General features: G+C 44.6%; 1 protein-coding gene across 1 annotated transcript in view; it reads left to right on the top strand.

The window, feature by feature from the left end:
* Positions 1-16206, top strand: part of LOC134338400 (seizure 6-like protein) — a 445108-nt gene that overhangs the window by 372150 nt on the left and 56752 nt on the right. The window contains exon 11 of the mRNA XM_063034201.1: positions 2941-3135. Within this exon, the coding sequence (XP_062890271.1) occupies positions 2941-3135 (195 nt within the window). The remainder of the gene's footprint in view (positions 1-2940; positions 3136-16206) is intronic.

Below are 16206 nucleotides of genomic sequence, written 5' to 3' on the forward strand. Positions count from 1 at the left end.
GCTTTCTCACCACAGACGTAAGGTTCACTGGTCTATAATTACCCGGACTATCCCTACTACCTTTTTTGAACAAGGGAACAACATTCGCCTCCCTCCAATCCTCCGGTACCATTCCCGTGGACAACCAGGACATAAAGATCCTAGCCAGAGGCTCAGCAATCTCTTCTCTCGCCTCGTGGAGCAGCCTGGGGAATATTCCATCAGGTCCCTGGGACTTATCTGTCCTAATGTATTTTAACAACTCCAACACCTCCTCTCCCTTAATATCAAAATGCTCCAGAACATCAACCTCACTCATATTGTCCTCACCATCGTCAAGTTCCCTCTCATTGGTGAATACCGAAGAGAAGTATTCATTGAGGACCTTGCTCACTTCCACAGCCTCCAGGCACATCTTCCCACCTTTATCTCTAATCGGTCCTACCTTCACTCCTGTCATCCTTTTTTCCTTCACATAATTGAAGAATGCCTTGGGGTTTTCCTTTACCCTACTCGCCAAGGCCTTCTCATGCCCCCTTCTTGCTCTTCTCAGCCCCTTCTTAAGCTCCTTTCTTGCTTCCCTATATTCCTCAATAGACCCATCTGATCCTTGCTTCCTAAACCTCATGTATGCTGCCTTCTTCCACCTGACTAGATTTTCCACCTCTCTTGTCACCCATGGTTCCTTCACCCTACCATTCTTTATCTTCCTCACTGGGACAAATTTATCCCTTACATCCCGCAAGAGATCTCTAAACATCGACTATTACACCATTACACCTCAACCATCAGGGATCAGACCCTGGTTCTGACACAGTGAGGGACACTGGCATGCAGTATGTCATAAAATCGGTTGTTCTGTGGCAGCAATATAGCACAAGACACAAAAATACTGTACATTACAATGATAAATATAGATTAAAATCAAATTCAATAATCAGTGCAAAAAAGAGAGCAGAAGTGGTGAGGTGGTGTTAATGGGATGGGACATAGTTCATTGAAATTCACATCCCAGTGCAGAACCTCAACAACATTTGCAATGGTGTTAATGGGATAGTACATAGTCCATTGAAATTCACATCCCAGTGCAGAACCTCAACAACATTGGCAATGGAGCAAGCAGGGTGGTGTGATAGTCCACTGTAGTCCACTGGATATTGTCGATGAGACAGGCAGGGTGGTGTGATAGTCCACTGTAGTCCACTGGATATTGTCGATGAGATAGGCAGGGTGATGTGATAGTCCACTGTTAGCACTGGGAATTGTCGATGAGACAGGCAGGGTGATGTGATAGTCCACTGTAGTCCACTGGATATTGTCAATGAGATAGGCAGGGTGATGTGATAGTCCACTGTTAGCACTGGGAATTGTCGATGAGATAGGCAGGGTGATGTGATAGTCCACTGTAGTCCACTGGATATTGTCAATGAGATAGGCAGGGTGATGTGATAGTCCACTGTTAGCACTGGGAATTGTCGATGAGATAGGCAGGGTGATGTGATAGTCCACTGTAGTCCACTGGATATTGTCGATGAGATAGGCAGGGTGATGTGATAGTCCACTGTTAGCACTGGGAATTGTCGATGAGACAGGCAGGGTGATGTGATAGTCCACTGTAGTCCACTGGATATTGTCGATGAGATAGGCAGGGTGATGTGATAGTCCACTGTTAGCACTGGGAATTGTCGATGAGATAGGCAGGGTGATGTGATAGTCCACTGTAGTCCACTGGATATTGTCAATGAGATAGGCAGGGTGATGTGATAGTCCACTGTTAGCACTGGGAATTGTCGATGAGACAGGCAGGGTGATGTGATAGTCCACTGTAGTCCACTGGATATTGTCAATGAGATAGGCAGGGTGATGTGATAGTCCACTGTTAGCACTGGGAATTGTCGATGAGATAGGCAGGGTGATGTGATAGTCCACTGTTAGCACTGGATATTGTCGATGAGACAGGCAGGGTGATGTGATAGTCCACTGTGGTCCACTGGATATTGTCAATGAGATAGGCAGGGTGATGTGATAGTCCACTGTAGTCCACTGGATATTGTCGATGAGATAGGCAGGGTGATGTGATAGTCCACTGTTAGCACTGGATATTGTCGATGAGATAGGCAGGGTGATGTGATAGTCCACTGTAGTCCACTGGATATTGTCGATGAGATAGGCAGGGTAATGTGATAGTCCACTGTAGTCCACTGGATATTGTCGATGAGATAGGCAGGGTGATGTGATAGTCCACTGTAGTCCACTGGATATTGTCAATGAGATAGGCAGGGTGATGTGATAGTCCACTGTTAGCACTGGGAATTGTCGATGAGATAGGCAGGGTGATGTGATAGTCCACTGTAGTCCACTGGATATTGTCAATGAGATAGGCAGGGTGATGTGATAGTCCACTGTTAGCACTGGGAATTGTCGATGAGACAGGCAGGGTGATGTGATAGTCCACTGTTAGCACTGGGAATTGTCGATGAGACGGGCAGGGTGATGTGATAGTCCACTGTTAGCACTGGGAATTGTCAATGGGACAGGCAGGATGTTCTGTCACCACCCAGATGTTAGCACTGCAGGCTCTCTGTTCCAAAGACCAGGTTTGATCCTGAGTGCAGGTAGTGACCAAAGAATCAAAGGGGAATTGATGTGTCGGTGTGAGAGTATCAGTACAAGGCTACAGGCAAATCAATGAAAGAGAAATGGAGAGCTATGTGGGGAATGGTTAGATTGATCTTACAGTAGGTTAAGAGGTCAGCACAACATGATGGGCCAAAGGGCCTGTATTGTACTGTAATGTGCTGTGTTCAAATAATCAGAGGAGAAATAAGAGCAATAAGACTGTTCTGGTCTGAACCAGATGGGCCGAATGTCATCCTACTCTGCTGTATTGGGTAAGGGTGGTTTCTTCAATGACTCAGCTTTTTGGATTCCAATTCTAATCTTTGCTGTCCCTTCTTACAGAGGTCTCACGGAATGACACCTGCTCGGATCTTCCTGAGATTCCCAATGGCTGGAAAACCACTTCCCACAGAGAAATGGTCCGAGGAACCTTGATAACTTATCAGTGTGACCCAGGATATGACATCCTAGGAAGCGACACCCTCAGTTGCCAGTGGGATCTCACTTGGAGCAATGATCCTCCTTTCTGTGAGAAAAGTAAGTGATCTATTGTTAAGGTAAAGGTTAGTTACAGTAATGTAGAAATATAATTTTGGTTGCTTCATTATAGGAAGCTTTAGAGAGGGTGCAGAGGAGATTTACCAGGATACTGTCTGGGTTAGAGAGCATGTCTTATGAGGAGAGGTTTAGTGAGCTAGGGTTTGTCACTTCGCAATGAAGGAGGATGAGAGGTGACGATAGAGATGTACAAGATGTTAAGAGGCTTAGATCAAGTGGGCAGCCAGTGCATTTTTCCTAGGATGGAAATAGCTAATACAAGTGCGAAAAATTATAATGAATGTACCGGGAGAATGTCACATGTAGGTCCTTTGCACAGAGAGTGCTAGACCGTGGAAGACAGTGTGGGCATGGGGTGGTAGAAGCAGATACGTTCAGGACATTTAAGAAACGTGGCTGAAATAAAATGGAGATCGATGTTGGAGAGAAGGGTTAGATGAGGGGTTCCATTCTTTTTTTATGCCAGGGACCAATACCATCAAGCAGGGGTTCCATGAACCCCTGGGTTAGGTTGCTCCTGGAGTAGGTTGAGAGGCTGGCACAACATTGTGGGCTGAAGGGCCTGTACTGTGCCTGTTCTCTCTGTGACTGCGAGGGTCTCCTTCAGGGTGCTCCACTTTCCTCTCACATTCCTAAGATGTACGGATTACATTGGGCCTGCTCTGTTGGTGCCAGAAGCACGATGACATGTGCAGGTTACCCCCGGCACATACTCAAGAAGAGATGTACCCCGAATCCCTTCCTGCCCTGTCTCCGTATCCCACCCTGCCCTCTCTCCAGATCCATTCCTGCCCTCTCCCCGTATCCCACCCTGCCCTGACCAATCAAGATTCATCAACAACTGGTCTGTGAGACCCTTCTGTCACCGCTCTCCCTCTGCAATGTCATCTGATCTGTCAAGCAGTTGTGTTTCTCCAGCAGATCAGATAAAATCACAGAGGAAGAGCAGTGAAGAAAGCTCTCAGATCATCTCTCAGTGATATAGATGCTGCTCAACCGGATGTGTTAATGTGAGAGCTCAGAGTGCAAAGACCAGGCTGTTTCAACTTGACATAAAGGTGACAGTAACACAGATAACCATGTGTTACACTGTGGTGTGCAGAAGAGCATCTCTGAATGCACAAGATGTGAAACCTTGAAGAGGACGGGCTTCAGCAGCAGAAGACCATGTATATTTCCTCAGTGGACAGGAGCCACCACTGACTGCACCTCTTGGTCACATATGAAAAATGATGAATTGCTTATGGAGTCTAAAGTACAGTTCATTTTGAATAGAAAGTTGGTACAGTATACAGTCATTCTGAATACAATGTCAGTACAGCGCGGTCATTATGAATACAATATCAGCACATTATACAGTCATTCTGAATACAAAGTCAGTACAGTACAGTCATTCTGAATAAAATGTCGGTACAGTACAGTCATTATGAATACAATATCAGCACATTATACAGTCATTCTGAATACAACATCAGTACTGTACACAGTCATTCTGAATACAATGTCAGGACATTACAGTCATTCTGAATACAATGACAGTACAGTCAATCTGAGTACAACGTCAGTACAGTATACAGTCATTCTGAATATAATGTCAGTACAGTAGACAGTCATTGTGAATATAATGTCAGTACAGTACACAGTCATTCTGAATACAACTTCAGTATATTATACAGTCATTCTGAATATAATGTCAGTACAGGACACAATCATTCTGAATACAATCTCGGTGCAGTATACAGTCATTCTGAATATGTCAAGACAGTACAGTCATTCTGAATACAATCTCAGTGCAGTATACAGTCATTATGAATACAATGTCAGTACAGTATACATTCACTCCGAATACAATCTCGGTGCAGTATACAATCATTCTGAATACATCAAGACAGTACAGTCATTCTGAATACAATGTCAGTACAGAACACCTCATTTTGAATATAATGTCAGTATAGTAGACAGTAATTCTGAATACAACGTCGGTATTGTACACAGTCATTTTGAATACAATGTCAGTGAGGTATACTGTTCATTTTGAATATGATGTCAGTATTCAATTCATTTTGAATACAATGTCAGTATTGTATTCAAAGTGAATTGAATACTCTACTGTCAAGACTGAATACGATCTGCTCGGCATCAGCCATAGATATATTTGGCAGGAAAGGAGGACCAGTAGACAATATCCATATTGGGTTCTATTCCTGAGAAAGATGAGAGAGTTTAGTTAAACATAAGAGATCCTAAGACAGCTTGTTAGGACGGATGGTGAGATTTTCCGCTGGTAAGACTACAGCTAGAGGACATAGGTTTAGGGTGAAAGGTGAAATATCTAAGGGAAACATAAGGGGGCAGTTTTTCCATGCAGACGGTGGTCCAAGTGTGGAACAAGTTGCCAGCAGATGTGCTAGAAGTGGCTCCAATTGTAACATGTAAGAGAAACTTGGATAGGTACATGTATGGGAGAGTTTGGAGGGATATGGTCCGGGTAGTTGGGACTAGTAGGTCAGGTCAGCATGGGCTAGATGGATCTGTTTCATGCTGTTGTGCTCTGTGGCTCTGCTCTGTGTTGGGAGAGTCATGAACAAGAGGACACAGCTGCAAAATAACAAGCCACTCATTTATAAACTGTGGTTTGTTGAAACAATTTCTCTCAGATGGTTATCATTCTCGAGAGTTCTCTGCTGGGCGTCTGAATGATTTAATGGATTTAAGGTAGAGACAGATAAACATTTGAATGCTGGGGGAACTGAGTGTTATGGCGAACTGGTGCCGAAGAGGAATTGAGACCCAGCAGAGATCAACCATGATTGTATTGAATGACAGGGCAGGCTTGAGGGGCTGGCGGGCCAACTTGTGCTGCTGTTTCCTTGTGTTCTTATCTGGCATGGGATACTCGATACAAGTCCATTAACGGAACTGTACCTTAACATAGTGGTTAAGTTGCTGCAGCACCAGCCAAAGTTTTTAAACACAGAACAGTACAGCGATGTTGTGCTGACCTACTCCAAGATCAATCCAGCCCTTCCGTCCCACACAGCCCTTCTCTTTTCTGTCATCCACGTGCCTATCTAAGAGTCTCTTCAATGTCCCTAATGTATCTGCTTCTAGCAGCACCCCGGCAGCACGTTATAAAGTTATCTAATTACTTGAAATTGTTGCCATTGCAGGGAGTTGGACTCAAGTCTTGGAATCAATGGTCCAAAAATCTAGTGATCAGTAACTCATGCACTGCATTCCCATCTATCTTCATCAATGGACTCCTACAGATTAGGCTTGGCTTGGATCGGGTGAACAAGAAAAATAAATTTCCCTCAGCAGGGTGACCCAATAGGAAGCAGAAATAGCCAGGTCGCGGAGTTAAACAGGATGTTGAGGTAAATTGATTTTCTCCTCAATGAAATGAGGGCACGTGGCCAAGTGGTTAAGGCGTTCGTCTAGTTATCTCAAGGTCGCCAGTTTGAGCCTCAGCTGTGGCAGTGTGTTTGTGTCCTTGAGCAAGGCACTTAATCACACATTGCTCTAGTGTCTGTGCGAGGAGTGGTGCCCCACACAGACTTCCAATCTGCGCCTTGTAAGGCATGAAAATGGCCAACGCAGGCCTCTCATGGTCTAAATCGACGTTCCCTCCCTCAGTGAACAGTGAGGGCTGCAAAACCTCTGAATTGAAAGAGTGTTAGAGGCAGAAGCCCTCTTCACCTCCAGATCGGTAACCTGCCAGGCTATGAACTGAACAGGGAAGTGGGAAAGTTTACTGTCTCTTTTAGTCAGTAAGGACACAATGGGCCAAATAGCCTCCTTCAGTGCTATAATATAATCTGATTGTGACGTGGAGAAATGCACAGATTTGCTACACACTGCAATCTCGACCATATTTTTATTTCCAATGTAGTGACAGTGCAGTTAGACCTGCTGAATAAATAATCACCTTCATGTTCGTTTACGCAATCATGGATCAAGGGCAACTTACACGTCTGTGTTTTTATCAGAGCGTAGGTGGATGCATATTTTTAAAATAAGGGGTGCAGTGCTGGGAACTGTTATCCAATGTTAGGCTTATGACAAATACTTTACGGATCATTGGGCAGAGATACATTTCAGACCAAAACTGGAAAGGTTTTTGACAGAAGAATCATCACAGATATTATCTCCTGCTCCCTTTTTCTTTCTAAACAAAACTAATTTCTGTGCCAAGAAGGTATGATTTGAGCCATATCGACACTGAATTATTATTCAGAATCCACAAGCAATCCATCATTCTGACATGGAGACCGTCAATGTAAATGTGATTGATAACACAAGCATATGTTTCAGCAAGATTAATGTGAACTGCTTATACGGTGCTGTGCTTCCAGTTGGTGGACCTGGCAGGACATCCAAGAATGAGAAGGATAGATCTTTTATGAAAAGGGTCAATTCATTATGTGCTGTGTCATATGACATGTGCGATCATGGTCTTTCCCCGGCCATGATTGGTCTTGGAAAATTTTTCTACAGAAATCGTTTGCCATTGCCTTCTTCTGAGCAGTGTCTTTACAAGACAGGTGACGTCAGCCATGATCAATACTGTTCAGAGATTTTCTGCTGGCATCAGTTGTCGCATAACCAGGACTTGTGATATGCACCAGCTGCTCTACGACCATCCACACCTACTCCCGTGGGTTCATGTGACCCTGTTTGGGGGGAGGGGCTACACAGGTGCTCCACGTCGCCCAAGGGTGACCTGCAGGCTAGCAGAGGGAAGGAACACCTTACCCCTCCTTCGGTAGAGACGTATCTCCACCCCACCAGCCTAGTTAGCACGACACAGGCCAGTAAATGGTATTACAACATGGTAGTGTAGTGGCTGGCACAACGCTCTGCAGCGGCAGCTGAGAGGTCAGGGTTGAATTCCTGCTGCTGATTATAAGGAGTTTGTACATTGTGGGTTTCCTCCAGGTGCCCTGTTTCCTCCCACATTCCAAAAGACGTAGGGTTTGGATTAGTAAGTCATGGGCATGCTATGTTGGCAGCAGAAGTGTGGTGACACTCGCAGACTGCCCAGAACAACTGTGCAATGTTGCTGTTTGATGATGAAAGCGACACATTTCACTGCGTGGTTCGATGTTTCGCTCTGCGTGTAACAAATAATGATAATCTTTATGTCTTTACCTTTGGTCACGTACATGAATAGTAAAGTGTTCCCTTTATAAAGATTAAAGATAGGCTTTATCTTTCACATGTACATCAAGAGATACAGTGAAATGCAGCGTTTGCGTCAAGTAAAATCAGCAAGGATTGTGCTGGGCAAGGGTGGCCACGCATCCAGCACCAATACAGCATGTCTGCAGTTCACCAACCCTTACCATATGTCTTCTGAAAATGGGAGGAAACCAGAGCCCCCAGAAGAAACTCACACAGTCATGGGGAGTTTCCTTACAGGAATCAAACCCTGATCTCAGAGCTCACACTGTAAAGCATTACACGAACCACTATGCTATCGAACACTGGCAAATGGAACTATCTTAGCCAAAATGGAGCATTGGTACAGAAGTGTCTGTTTCCTTGCTGTGGCATTGAAGGCATCATGGCAGTGTCGCAGTTACCATGACGCTGAAGACATCATGGCGGTGTTGTGGTTACCATAACATTGAAGGCATCATGTTGGTATCACGGTTACCATGGCATTGAAGGCATCATGTTGGTATCACGGTCAGCGTGGCATTGAAGGCATCATGACAGTGTCGTGGTTACCGTAACGTTGAAGGCATCATGTTGGTATCACGGTCAGCGTGGCATTGAAGGCATCATGGCAGTGTCGTGGTTACCGTGACGTTGAAGGTATCATTGCGGTGTTGCAGTCAGCGTGACGTTATTATAGCTCAGTGCATCACAGTTCAGAGTTCAGTTCTGACATCAGGAGTTTGTATGTTCTCTCCGTGACTGTGTAGGTTTCTCTGGGTGCTCCAGTTTCCTCCCACATTCTCAATATGTACCAGTCATTGGTCATTGTGAATTGTCCTGAGATTAGGTTAGAGTTAAATAGTTGGGTTGTTGGGCTGGAAGAGCCTGTTCCATAATGTATCTCTAAATGAAAGAAAATGAAAACAGATCCTGTCTATGAGAGCCGTTCCTGCTGGCTTTTAGCATTCACAGACTACAGCCAATCTAGGAAGTCACAAGGAAATTACAATATATGTTAATACCATGCAGAGATGGGCTTTTACTGAGTGAATTTCCCGCTGCCAGGATGTTTTACCCTTGACTTGCTTGCAAATGGATATATCTCATATTGTAATTTGATGAGGAAATTATCATTTGAGGAAAGATTGAGTAAAATAGGTGTCAGCACCCTGGAATTTAAAGATGACATGACTGAGACTTGGACACTAATGAAATGGGCTGTAGGAGCAGAGTCTAAAGAGACTGAAAAATGAATAACAATGCTAATGGTGGAAATCTGAAATAAAAACAGAACATGTTAAAAACACTCAGCAGGTCAGGAGAGGGAGAAACAGGTGGAGAGAGATAGAGAGAGAGAGAGAGAGAATGAGGGCACAGGGAAACAGAGACAAACAGAGAGATACAGGTAGAGAGAGTTAGAGACAGAAAGAAAGAGAAAGGGAGTGAGAGACACAGAGACAGAGACAAATGGAGAGAGAGAGACAGAGACAGACAGAGAGAAAGAGAAGGGAAATGAGAGACACAGAGAGACAGAGATAAAGAGGGAGAGAGATATAGATAGAGACAGAGAAAGAAAGGGAAAGGGAATAAGAGACACAGACAGACAAAGACACGGAGAGATACAGATAGAGAGAGATAGAGATAGAGAGAGAGAATGAGGGCCACAGGGAAACAGAGACAAACAGAGAGATACAGGTAGAGAGAGTTAGAGACAGAAAGAAAGAGAAAGGGAGTGAGAGACACAGAGACAGAGACAAATGGAGAGAGAGAGACAGAGAGAGAGATAGAGACAGACAGAGAGAGAGAGAAAGGAAATGAGTAACACAGAGAGACAGAGACAAAGAGGGAGAGAGATATAGATAGAGACAGAGAGAGAAAGGGAATAAGAGACACAGACAGACAAAGACACGGAGAGATACAGATAGAGAGAGATAGAGACAGAGAAAGAAAGGAAATGAGAGACACAGAGAGACAAAGACAAACAGGGAGAGAGATAAAGATACAGAGAGAGGGGGGGATGAGGGGCACAGAGGTGGAGAGATACAAAGAGAGATGAAGAGAGAGAGACAGATAGAGACACACAGAGAGACATGGAGACACCTAGAGACAGAAAAGAAGACACACACACACACACACACACAGAATGAGACAGAGACACACAGACAGAGAGTCAGAGAGAAAGAGAAAGAGACAGACACTGAGGGAGAAACAAAGACAGAGAAAGACACAGGGGAGAGAGACACACAAACAGAGACAAGTAAAAGCTGTGAAATTCATTTTAAAGTTATAAATGCCCAACATTTCAGGCAGTACCTGTGGAGAGAGATAACTGAGTAAATCTTACAGATGAATAAGTTGCAGTAGAGCTGGCCAGTTTGGATACAAGCAGAAGCAGTTACCTGAAGGCGCAAAGTGCTCAGACTGAAGGTGTTGGCGCTCAGGCTGACATTTCACCTTGTTGGGACAGTGCGGGAAGCCACGGATAGGTCTGGGTGGGAGTAGATGAGGAAGTCCAGAGGAGGTTCACGAGAATGATCCTGGGAAAGAAATGGTTAATGTATGAGGAGAGATTGATGTACTTCCTGGAGTTTAGAATAATGAGGGGTTTTCTCATTGCAACCCATCAAACATTGAAAGGCCTAGATAGAATGGATACGGAGATGATGTTTCCGGTAGTGAGGGAGACTAGAACCAGAGGACACAGCCTCAGAACAAAATGACATACCTTTAGAACAGAGATAAGGAGGACTTTCTTTAGCCAGAGGGTGGTAATTCTGTGATATTCCATCGTGGGAGAGTCTAGGACCAGAGGGAACAGGCTCAAAAGAGAAGTACAGAAGGACGTCCCTTAGAACAGCGATGAGGAGGAATTTCTTTAGCCAGATGGTAGTGAATCTGTGGACTTCATTGCCACAGGCAGCTGCAGGGGCCATGTCATTGGGTATACTTAAAGCGGAGTTGATAGGTTCTTGACTCGTCGTGGCATCAAAGACTACGGTGAGAAGGGAGGAGAATGGCATTAAATGGGAAGCCAATTAGCCATGCTGGAATGGAAGAGCAGAGCTGATGGCCCAAACAGGCTAGTTCTGCTCCTTTGCCATATGGTCATCTGGCTAAGCCTAGGGAAAGACGAGCAGTGCAAGGAGAACTTCATAACTGATTCTGAATTAGGTGGGAGGATGGAATTACACCATGTCTGCAGCTGAGGTCAGGAAGCGATGCAACAAAAAAGGCCCTTCACCTAGAATGACCATAAGACAAAAGAGCCGAATTAGGCCATTTGGCCCATCAAGTCTGCTCTGCCATTTCATCATGCTGATCCATTTTTCCTCTCAGCCCCAATCTCTTGCCTTCTCATCATATCCCTTCATTCCCTGACCTATCAAGAATCTATCAACTTCTGCCTTAAGCATGCCCAATTGCTTGGCTTCCACAATTACCTGTGGAACAAATTCCACAGATTCACCATTCTCTGGCTAAAGAAATTCCTCCTCATCTCCATTCTAAATGGACATCCATCTATTCTGAGGCTGTGTTCTCTTGTCTTAGACTCTCCCATCAGAGGAAACATCCTCTCCACATCCACTCTACCAAGGCCTTTCACCATTCAATAGGTTTAAATGAAGTCATCCTCTCATTCTTCTGAATTCCAGTGAATACAGGCCCAGAGCCATCAGGCACTCTTCATATGACAAGCCATTCAAACCTGGAATCATTTTTGTGAACCTCCTTTGAACCCTCTCCAGTTTCAGCACATCCTTTCTAAAGATAAGGGGCCAAAAACTGTTCACAATACTCCAAGTGAGGCCTTACCACGGCTTTATAAAGTCTCAACATTACATCCTTGCTCTTATATTCTAGTCCTCTTGAAAAGAATGCTAACATTGCATTTGCCTTCCTCACCACAGACTCAACCTGAAAATTAACCTTCAGGGAATCCTGCACAAGAATTCCCAAGACCCTTTACACCTCAGTTTTTTTTTGTATTTCCCTCCATTTAGAAAATAGTCAACCCTTTCATTTCTTCTACCGAAATGCATGACCATACACTTCCCGACATTGTATTCCATCTGCCACTTCTTTACCCATTTTCCTAATCTGTCTGTCCTTCTGTAGCCTCTCTACTTCCTCAAAACTACCTGCCCCACCACCTACCTTCATATTGTCTGCAAACATTGCAACAAAGCCATCAATTCCATCATCCAAATCATTGACACATAACGTAAAAAGAATTGGTCCCAACACAGACCCCTGTGGAACACCATTAGTCACGGGCAGCCAAAATGAAAAACCTCCCTTATTTCCCACTCTTTATTCATGCTAGAATCTTCCCTGTAAAGCTATGGGCTCATAGCTAGTTAGGCAGCTTTGTGCGATATGTTGTCAAAAGCCTTTTGAAACTCCAACACCAACCGATTCTCCTTTCTCTATCCTGCTTGTTATTGGCGCAGCACGGCAGCAGCGACCTTTCGGATCTGGTGCTACTTTAATTTAGTTTTTTAATTTAATTTTAAGGCACAATTAGGGTTGAGGGCAATGGATAACAGAGCGACTATCTACCATCGCCAGATACTGCTACAATACAGAGATCACCCAAAAACAAACCTTCATGAAGATCTGCTGGTTAAATTGCGCGACCTCGGCTTGCTGAGGGAATCGGGCCCGCAGTCCTCAGAGTCGCCTGATGCCAGTGGCCAGAGGTGGGAACGTCGTAAGCGGTGTGCAAGGAAATGAAAGCGAGGCGAGCGGGCAGGAAACGATGCCAGGAAAACAACAAGCCCTAGACAGCCGGCTGTCCCGTCCATTTTACTCTCCAATGGACATTAAATTGGACAACATTCAACTCCCAACGAAATACTCCGCGGGAGTACTGAAATGGATGGAATCCCGGATGCCGCCATTCAGCTGTTTATTTATGTAACAGTTTCTCCCCCAAGCCATCAGACTACCAACCTACTGCCCTCCACTGTGCCTATTGTCTTGTTTATTATTTATTGTAATGCCCACACTGTTCTGTGTACTTTATGCAGTCCTGAGTAGGTCTGTAGTCTAGTGTAGTTTTTGTGTTGTTTTACGTAGTTCAGTGTAGTTTTTGTATTATTTCATGTAGCACCATGGTCCTGAAAAACATTCTCTCATTTTTACTGTGTACTGTACCAGCAGTTATGGTTGAAATGACAATAAAAAGTGACTTGACTTGACTTGAATTCCAACAGATTTGTGAGACAAGATTTTCCCTTGAGGAAACCATGCTGATTATGGCCTACTTTATCATTTTGCAACTTTCTGATATTCCAGAACCATTCCAGAATCCAGCGTTACTTGCAAGATCATTACTAATGCCAACACTATCTCTGCAGCCACCTCTTTCTGAACTCCGGGGCATACACCATCTGGGCCAGGTGATTTATCTCATTTCAGGCCTTTCGGTTTCCCAAGAACCTTCGCCCTAGAAATGGTAACTTCACACACTTCATGATCTCTGGCACCTTTAACTCCCACCATACTGCTAGTGTCTTTCCCAGGGAAGAATGACGTAAAATAATTACTCAGTTTGTCCGCCATATCCTTGTCCCCCATTACTACCTCTCCAGCATCATTTTCCAGTGGTCCAATTCTTGCCTCTCTTTTACACTTTATGTATCTGAACAAACTTCAGAAATCCTCTTTAATACTATTGGCTAGCTTATTTTCGAATTCTATCTTTATCTTCTTAATGACTTTTTTTAGTTGCCTCCTGTTGTTTTTTAAAAGCTTCCCAATCCTCTAACTTCCCACTAATTTTTGCTCTATTATATGCCCTCTCTTTGGCTTTTATGTTGGCTTTGATTTCTCTTGTTAGCCACGGTTGTGTAAGCTTTCCTTCAGAGTGCTTCTTCCTCTTTGCAATGTACAAATCGTGTGCCTACCAAATTGCTCCCAGAAATTTCAACCATCGCTGCTCTGCCGTCATCCCTGCAAATGTTCTTTTCCAATCAATTCTAGCCACTTCTCTCTCACGCCTCTGTAATTCCCCTTACTGCACTGTAATAGATATCACAGTTAAGAGTGAAAGGTGAGAAGTTTAAGGGGAACATGAGGGGGAACTTTGTCACTCAGAGTGCTGTGAGAGTGTGGAAGGAGCTGCCTGCACATGTGGTCCATGTGAGCTTGATTTCAATGTGTAAGAGAAGTTTAGATAGGTATATGCATAGTAGGGATATGGAGGAATATGGTCCTGGTGCAGGTCGTTGGGAGTAGGTTTTCGGCATGGACTAGATCGGCTGAAGGACCTGTTTCTGTGCTGTTCTTCTCGATGACTCTATATGCCCCCACGAACAATAATGTGGTAATAATTAAAGAATCTGAGATCAATTGTGGGATAGCTTTGACCCAGGTCAATGCTGCCCACTCTACACGCTGCAATTGGATCAATTAAATTTACCTGACTGGGTAAATCTCAAAGAGAACAACTTCAAAAGAGCATTACTCTCTCAGTACCCTAATGACACGGCACAAAGACCTGTGCGCTCAGCTTTCCAGAGTTGGATTGTATCCGGAACATTCTGACTCAGACGTGGAAGCCTTTTGATGAACATGATCAGAGAGTTATCACAGGAAGCATAAGGCATTATACAATGGACAACACAACACCAAACTCAGATGCTGGAAATCCAGAGTAACACACACACACACAGTGTTGATTCTCTGGGCCTGTATTCACTAGAATTCAGAAGAATGAGGGTGACCTCATTGAAGCCTATCAAATAGGGAAAGACCTTGATGGAGTGGATGTGGAGAAGATGATTCCTATGGTGGGAGAGTCTAAGACCGGAGAACACTGTCTCAGAATAGTGGGATGTCCTTTTCGAATGAAAGTGAGGAGGAATTTCTTTAGCCAGAGAGTGGTGAATCTGGAATTTGTTGCCACAGGCAGCTGTGGAGTTTTATGTATGTTTAGGGCAGAGGTTGATAGATTCTTGATGAGTCAGGGCATGAAGGGATACAGGCAGAAGGCATTAGGTTTGGGCTGAGAGGAAAATTGGATCAGTCATGGTCCAAATGGCCTAATTCTACTCTTAAGGTCTTAAGCCCTTTCTTTGTTCTGTTTAAATTCGGCTACCTTCGGCTTCCTACAACAAAGATGGTATAAAGACCTGCTTTGTTTATTGTGAAGCACTAAGATCCCTTCGTTCTGAGACCATGAAGATTGCCATAAAAATGCAAACATTACTGCATGGGATAATATCTCTAATTTTTATCTCTCTCTCTCTCTCTGTCTCTCTCTCCCCCCCCCCTCTTCTCCCCCCCCCCCACACTCCATCGTTCTCTCTTGGTCTCTGTCTCTATTTTTGTGTCACATACTTTCCTTCTCTCCATCACTCTCTCTCCCTCCCTCTTCCTCTCCAATACCTGCCCACTCTGTTTCTCTCACTCTCCCTCTGACACTCTCTCCCCTTCCCTCTCTCCCCTTCCTTCTCACTTTCTCCCCCTTCTCTCTCTCTGTCTCTCCCCTTCTCTCTCTCTCTTTCTCCAATGTCTCCCTTTCTCTCTCTCCCCTTCCTTCTCTCCCTCTCTCCCCTTCCCTCTCTCTCTCTCTCCCTTTCTCTCTCTCTTTCTCCAATGTCTCCCTTTCCCACTCTCCCTCTCTCCCTCTCTCCCTTTCCCTCTCTCCCTCTCTCCCCTTCCCTCTCTCTCTCTCTTTCTCCCATCTCCCTCTCCCTCTCTCCCCTTCCCTCTCTCCCTCTCTCCCCTTCCCCCTCTCTCTCTCTTTCTCCAATGTCTCCCTTTCCCTCTCTCCCCTTCCTTCTCTCCCTCTCTCCCCTTCCTTCTCTCCCTCTCTCCCCTTCCCTCTCTCTCTCTCCCTTTCTCTCTCTCTCTTTCTCCAATGTCTCCCTTTCCCGCTCT

The sequence above is a fragment of the Mobula hypostoma genome, chromosome 27 (assembly GCF_963921235.1).
Source record: "Mobula hypostoma chromosome 27, sMobHyp1.1, whole genome shotgun sequence".
Taxonomy (NCBI): Eukaryota; Metazoa; Chordata; class Chondrichthyes; order Myliobatiformes; family Myliobatidae; genus Mobula; species Mobula hypostoma.